Consider the following 7,888-nt stretch of genomic DNA (forward strand, 5'->3'; position numbering starts at 1 on the left):
AAACAGCAGCATGAATTGAATAGTATGATAGCACGTTAGCAACTAATCAAAATATACAGCCGTCTGAGAAAGTGGTAGACCCATCTTGAAAAAAAAAAAGGAAAAGATTAGTGAGGAAATGCATACATTCAAAAAATACATTTCAAAACCGAAATCATGCCTTATCTAGGACACAAAACCAACACAACCTAAAACTATTTTCGTTACCTTTTTCCCGTATTCTCAGCAACCAAATGGACGACTAAGGGCACACGCACACAGGCGGTTAGGTTAGAGGGAATCGTGAAAGAGATTGAAGTAAAATAGACAGAAGCTTACAGGGAACAGTGACCATGAGAAGGACATGAGAATGGAGGCCGATCTGTGAGGAGAAGTTCCGTTTAGTTAGGATCTGCCATTCGATGCTGCATCCTCCTCCTTCTCCTCCTCCTTTCCCTGCTCCTCCGCCGGCAGCAGCAGATGAAGAATCGGCGGGGCAAGATGAGAAAAGGAGAAATGATCCCACAAGCATCAATCTCCATGATGCTACACCAGGATTTCTCGTCGAAAACATTGTTTCATTCAATCTCTCGGGGAGGGGTCTACGACTACGAGAGCCCCTCTCAGTCTCCTCGAGTCTCCTCTTTTCCTTTTTTCGTTAACCTTTTTCAACGGAATGATAATAGCACTGCCGGCGCCAGTCGCCGTAGGAGTTCTCTGCACCCGCGCTGTCTGGGGATATGTTTTCAGATTAATAGCATCCGGCACGACGTCTGTCTCCGGAATAGCACTCCCCGTTTCAACTTTCAACAGGACCTTAGCGGAACGCCATGTGGTGCTCAGGCTTTCAACCAAGGGACCAAAATATTACTTCGTACATCTGCATGTAGATGTTTGTCGAATTTGGGTGTGGGTGGGGGTGAACATTGATTGATTATGAAAAATTAGAGAAAGTGGAGTGTTTGGTATTTTGTATTTGGGATTTTATGTGTTTTGACCGCTGGAAAAAATTGCCCTATATTATAAAATATAATATTAGAATAATATAAAGTGTAGAGATAGTTAAAATGAGGAAAAAGGGAAGAGGTTCGGTTTAGAAGAGGTAAGGAATGCATAGAAAAAATAAGGTTGCAAAGCATTAGAATAAGAGGGGAAGGAGGGATAAAATCGCATGTAGCCGATTGTATTATAAGATTATGTGTTGAAGGTATCTTATAAAAATATCAAACTACTTATACCCATTCTAAGTCAACTCTCTAGTCATAAATGACCCCTAATACTTGCACAAAATTGCAACCATAAACAAAAATTTAAGCTTTTTAACATAACTATTTATAATATTATCATGTATTACAGTTGACTTTGTCCATCTTCCATTTTTTGTATCAATGTTCTTTAAAGTGTAGCCACAATCAACCCTTCCCCTTTGGTTATAGTTAAGTCCGACCAAGATTTTTATGATTATTCTCTCTTGTCAAGTAGTTGATTATTGCTCCTCTTGAGTCTAGACTTCATATTCACTATGTGATTGCTTATGTGACTTCTACATTGCATATTTAGAGCGTGTGCAAAGGTTCCACAAATAATGCCGCCTATGATTACCCACTTTAAGGGCAAATGTTGTCTATAAAAGAGATAGTTACTTTACCTAAATCCAAGTGTTGGACCTTTGCCACATGGTCTTAGGCCTCATTTTCGTGTTTAGTGAGAAAAGTACCTCCACGTGATGCATCTACCATCGACCTATCTCGTTCAACCAACCCTTTATAGAATGTCTAAACCAATTGCCACTTAGGGACTTCATGGTGTGGGCATTTATGTAGTAGGTCCCTAAAGTGCTCCTAGGTCTCGAAGAATAGTTCCCCATCCAACTCGGAGAAACTAGTGATTGCCTTTCGCAGTTGGTTAGTCATCCAAATTGGGAAGTACTTCTTTAAGAACACATGTTGTATGGTGGCCTAGGTGGTCACCAAGTTTGGCTCTAAGGACGTCAGTCAATATTTGGCGTTATCCTTAAGATAGAACGAGAAAAACCTTAGGCAAAGGGCATCATCATTAAACTTATGGATGCAGATGGTGGAACAGATTTCGAGAAATTCATCTAGATACTCATACGGAATTTCAGAAGAATTCCCATAGAATACAGATTTTACATGCTTTCATTAGGATGTTAGAAAAACCCCACCTTTACACTCTTTTTTTACAGAAGGCTATAATAAACTAGATTGGAAACGGTTGATAACTGCACTTTAGTCCTCGTGGATTGATACTCGACTTCCCCACTTTTGTAGAACTCTAGATTAGTTAGGTTATATAAATACTATTTTTGGTAGTTAAGGACCCAAGTCTCGACGAGCATACCAATTTGCCACAAAAGAGGAAGTAGATAGGATTTTCTTAGTGTGAGTTGGGAGTTGTGTTGAGTCCCTAAAATGCACTATTTAAGGCCCCAATTTACCTTTGTATTGCCTTCATTTATCTTGTAAATACCCTTTGTTATCATAGTTTGGAGTTATGTCATGTTTGTTCATGTTTCAAGAAAAATAGGTTAAAACCGAGGAGTTAAGCATTATGAGAAGCCAAGGGAGTAACTGGAGTGCACAAAGCTCAAAACAAATGCTCAAACAAGCCCTTAGAGCCTCAATGCATCAAAGGAAAGAAGACTCTGTTCGACCATGTGGTGCGACCAGCAACACATAGGGGCAACTAGGTCACAAGTTGCAAACTCCAAGGTTTGGATTGAAAGAAGAATGTTGCAAGGTTCAACCAAGTGTTCGATCAAGTGACCCTCTAGGGCGATCTGGTCGAGATACTAAAGCCCACTCAGCCAGAGATACTGAGAGTCTTGACCAAATGTTTAACCAAGAGACCATTGATTACGCGCTTAAATTACGTAATTATGTGTTTTAATACATGCATTACGAATTATATTTTTAATTAAAATGCTTAATTACCCTCAATAAATTAAGATTGTGTCTTATTTATAAAATTTGAGTTTTATTGAGTAATTTATGAATTTTTGGTGTTTTTTATCACAGGGCAATCATTAGAAGCAAAAATCAACACTACTTCGTGTTTTGGGTGTAACTTTGTCGTTCAACCTCCGACTGAGATGATTCAAAATTCTGGGAAAAGTTAAGAAAGAGCTCTACAACTTTCGTGTTTCAAACATTGAGAGATACAGATGTTAACTAGGTCAAAATTGGCTTTCAAAGTTCAAAATTGATTATGTGTTAACAAAAAGAAGAAAGAAGAAAAAAAAATGAGTTGATTTGACCCGGCCATGCAGCCGGGTCATTCTTTTGAGTGTTGGGCGCTGGAGCAATCAGCCATATGTATTTAACTTAATAAAAAAATAAAAAGGGAGAAAAGGAGGAGAAAGGGGATAGGGTTTAGGAGTTGATTTTTTTTCCTGCTTTTCTTTTCTCGAGGAGGGGAGGCTTCTTCTGGGGCCGTGTGGATTGCTGCAAAAGGGAGAACATAGCAGTGCTGTGTTGGGGGAATTCTCACATCAAACTCTCTCTCTCTCTCTCTCTCATTTAATTTTTGTTATGGTTGTTCCAATACATTTTTTTGTCTAGTTTAATATTAAATTGAACGTTTTTTTCTTCACTTTATTATTTGAGTAGTCTATGGATGAATTAAATTCTTGTTCTTTTAAGTTTGTTATTTTGAATGCTTCAAAGCTAGTTTAAGTTGTTTAATTTAGTATACATTTGAGCTAATGTTGGGCATGATTATAGGGTAGATTAATTAGTTTTCTTTTAGTATTAGTATACATCTAGTTTATTGTTCTTTAAGTTGTTGTCTTTTATTTTATTATTGCAATGGTTTATTATGGAATTAATTTGACCCGAAAAATTGGGATTGCAAGCATGAGGGGCTAAATTCGGTAACTCAGGTTGTCGGTCAATGTCATTTGCTTTCTATGGTTTGTTAGTTCTCCTATGATATTATTGATACACTTATATTTGGTTAAAACTGAAAATTGAAGGCATCGTTGATAAATCGCTGGCTTTTATTTCTTGTTTTGTTGTTGATGTTAGGCACATCAAAACCTTGATTTAATCTAGGATTTTCATCAACTAATTTTTACATGAAATTTGGTTGATGCTTAATGAGAGTTTTTATTTTCTTATGTTCGAATGTGGAAAATTTACTCGAGCTTTAGTAATAAAATTTCATCTTATTAATGCCTTGATTGAATTAACAAGAAGAGGAGCAAGGCCTAGGAAATTAGTAAACGGTGGAAGCAAACAGACGTTGAACCCATAACCCTAGTGTTTGGTAAATTGTTTCTGTTAATCTGTTTAGTTTGGTTGCGTTAGTACGTTTATATTTTTGGAAATTCGATAAAAGTTCAGTCACATTTTAGCATTTTTTCTCAAATACCTCCCATTTTGTTTACTGTTTTCAAAATCATAAAAAACCAAAAATATTTTCAAACCACATTTTACAACAATAGGATTTCACTAAACTTTCACAAATACTTTGATACGTAGTGGTCCTTGTGGAATACGATCCTGGACTCATCCATGATACAACTTAACACTTCTGCACTTGGAAGCACAACTTAGAACGAGTCAAGTTTTTGGCGCCGTCGCCGAGGACCAATTGGTGTCATGAAGTGTTTCTCAAATTTCAGAGGGGGTGTTTATAAAGCTGTGAACGTCTTCACAACCTAGGTGATATCTACTTCCTCTCCTTTGACCTATTTGCTTTTGCTTTTGTTTTATTTCGTTTATATTAAGTTTGTATGTCTGGTTGGGCTAAAGATAACACATTTAGACTGGTTAGGACAAACTCATCCATCTCATCATCGAGTGCACTTGTTTCACTTGAATCACTTGAATCATCATCTTACACTCATAGCATCATAGCCGAGAATGAACATCATGATAAGGAGAACCTTAATAGGACCCTTAGAGAATATTTGCACCCTGTTAGGACTAGCACCCCATCTTGCATTATTCTACCTTTGAGGGCAAATGCTTTTAATTTTAAACCTGGGATGATTCCATTGTTACCTCATTTTCATGGCATTGAATCTGAAAACCCATACTTGCATATCAAAGAGTTTGAAGAAGTGCATTCCACATTCATGGATAGAACATGCACTAAAGAGGTAATAAGACTGAAATTGTTTCCATTTTCTTTAAAAGACAAGGCAAAAACTTGGTTGAATCCCTTAAGACCAAGATCCATTGGGACTTGGCAAGAAATGCAAACTGAGTTTTTAAGGAAATTTTTTCCCATGCAAAGAACTAATGCTTTAAAAAGACAAATCATGAATTTTTTCCAAAAGGATGTGGAAACATTTTATCAGTGTTGGGAACGTTTCAAAGACCTCTTAAATACATGTCCTCACCATGGGTATGAGACTTGGAGGGTCATCAGTTTTTTCTATGAGGGGTTGCAACCAAAGATGAGGCAATTTATAAAAACAATGTGCAATGGTGAGTTTTTCAATAAAAGGCCCGAAGAAGCTTTTGACTATTTTGATTATTTGGATGAAAACGCCCAATTTTGGGATGTCTCTGATGTGTATGATAGATCTAAAAAGCAAAATGTATTAGTGGGGGTGGTAAGTATCAATTGAAAGAAGTTGATGATTTGAATGTTAGGCTTGCATTGATGTCCAAAAGGTTAGATTCCATTGAGCTTAAGAAGGTAAATGAAATGCATGTTTTACCATCATCTTCTGAAAAATGCAACATATGTGAGGATCTAGGGCATGTGAGTGATGCATGTCCAACTATTCCTGCTTTTAAGGAAGTTTTGCTTGATCAATCTAACCCAGTGCATATGGTTTCTAAGAATTCTTGTGGACCTTATTCTAATACTTATAATGCAGGTTCGAGAAATCATCCAAATCTTAGCTGTAAAAATGACCAACTAGGGCCATTTATGTAGGGATCAAGTCAATATACTCCATATGCAGCAGCTGGCCAAGGCTTGGGACCACCTCACTTTCCAAATCTACTGCCCCCAATGCAGAGAAGAGGAGTGGAAGACTCCATACAACAGCTGACTGTTAGCTTGCAACAATTTATGCAGAGTCAGAGCATGATCAACAACCAGAACTCCTAGGCCATCAATTACATCAGAGGGACTCTCACTAGAGTAACCACCACTTTAAGTAACCAGGCGAAAGGAAAACCAGCTTAACCCCAACCCAATCCACAAGGGCACAGTCAATCATCTCAGAATACTGGTGAAGGAAGCAATGTGAAATCAGTGAAAGCCATTACAACTTTGAGGAATGGTAAGGTTTTGGGTGACCCTGCCCATAGTGCAGGAAGTTCAGGTAAAAATGCTAACCCTTCTCTTGATAGTGGTGAGTCAAGCACTTTAAATTCAAATAATGATGCATGTCCCATACCTGCACCATTTCCACAACATTTGCTTTCTTTGCACAAGGATAAACAACATACTGAAATATTGGAAATTTGTAAGTAAGTTAGGATTAACATTCCACTTCTAGATGCTATAAAACAAATTTGTGCTTATGCTAAATTTCTAAAGGATTTATGCACTATAAAACACAAACTGAATGTGCATAAAAAGGCCTTCCTCACTGAGCAAGTTAGTGTCATTATTCAAAATCACACACCACCTAAGTACAAGGATCTTGGGTCACCTACTATTTCATGTGTCATTGGAAACTCTAAGATAGGGCAGGCCTTGCTAGACTTAGGTGCGAGGGTTAATTTGCTACCTTATAGTGTGTATAAACAATTAGGGTTAGGGGAATTGAAAACCACATCCATTATTTTGCAGCTTGCTGATAGATCCATAAAAATTCCTAAGGGAATTGTTGAGGACATCTTGGTCCAAGTGGATAAATTTTATTACCCTATGGATTTTTTGGTCTCGGATATGAAAGTGTCATCCCACACAAATTCTTCACCACCTGTGATTTTGAGAAGACCATTTTTAGCAACTTCTAATGCCATAATCAATTGTAGGAGTGGTGTTTTAAAATTAAGTTTTGGAAAAATGACTTTAGAACTGAATATCTTCAATTTGTGCAGACAACCTCATGAACATGAAGACATTCAAGAAGTCAATTCACTAGAATGCTTAATTGCAGACACTCCTTGGTTAAATTATGATTGTGATGAGCAATGGGAGGATTTAGAAGACTCCCTTGATTTAACTGAGTCCACTGATCATTTTTCCTCTCTTTGTGCTGTAGATGATTCAACTGAGATGCAATGGAAGCTCAAATTTGAACCACTACCGGCAATACAAACCCCAACACAACCATCCAATGAGAAGACACCAGTGCTAGATTTGAAGCCACTGCCGCCGGAGCTAAAATATGCTTACCTTGGACCAGAGAACTCATTTCCAGTGGTGATTTCTACATTGTTGACTCCTAACCAAGAAAGTAAGTTGTTGAGAATTTTGACACAACACAAATAAGCTATTGGCTGGTCCATTGCCGACATTAAAGGTATAAGTCCTCTCATTTGTACACATAAGATTTATTTAGAAGAGGATTCAAAACCTTCTAGAAAGATGCAAAGGAGACTAAACCCCACAATGAAGGAAGTGGTAAAAAAGGAAGTCTTGAAATTGTTAGACATAGGCATCATATATCCAATTGTTGACAGTAAATGGGTTAGTCCAATACAAGTTATTCCAAAAAAATCTGGTATAACTTTTGTAGAAAATGATAAGGTAGAATTGGTGCCTACTAAAGAGACCACAGGCTGGAGGATGTGTGTAGATTATAAGAAATTGAATGCCGCCTCTAGGAAGGATCATTTTCCTTTGCCTTTCCTTGACTAGGTTTTAGAAAAAGTGGCATGGCATGAATATTACTATTTTTTATACGGATTCACTGGTTATTATCAAATAGAAATAGCTCTAGAGGACGAAGAGCAGACTACCTTCACTTGTC

At 37.4% G+C, this 7,888-nt stretch overlaps 1 protein-coding gene and 1 non-coding gene across 3 annotated transcripts in view; both read right to left on the bottom strand.

Moving 5' to 3' along the window:
* Positions 1–898, bottom strand: part of LOC131154017 (uncharacterized) — an 81,458-nt gene extending 80,560 nt beyond the window's left edge. Inside the window, exon 1 of one of the 2 annotated variants that reach the window (XM_058106469.1) lies at positions 319–898. In XM_058106469.1, the coding sequence (XP_057962452.1) occupies positions 319–553 (235 nt within the window). In that variant the 5' untranslated portion in view covers positions 554–898. The remainder of the gene's footprint in view (positions 1–318) is intronic. The other variant, XM_058106470.1, reaches the window with a different exon arrangement.
* Positions 899–5,247: 4,349 nt separating this feature from the next.
* LOC131154638 (small nucleolar RNA R71) lies at positions 5,248–5,355 on the bottom strand. The gene has a single exon (XR_009136555.1). It is a non-coding gene; the product is annotated as a small nucleolar RNA R71 (small nucleolar RNA).
* Between the last annotated feature and the right edge of the window lie 2,533 nt (positions 5,356–7,888).

The sequence above is a fragment of the Malania oleifera genome, chromosome 4 (genome assembly GCF_029873635.1).
Source record: "Malania oleifera isolate guangnan ecotype guangnan chromosome 4, ASM2987363v1, whole genome shotgun sequence".
In the NCBI taxonomy this organism is placed as follows: Eukaryota; Viridiplantae; Streptophyta; class Magnoliopsida; order Santalales; family Ximeniaceae; genus Malania; species Malania oleifera.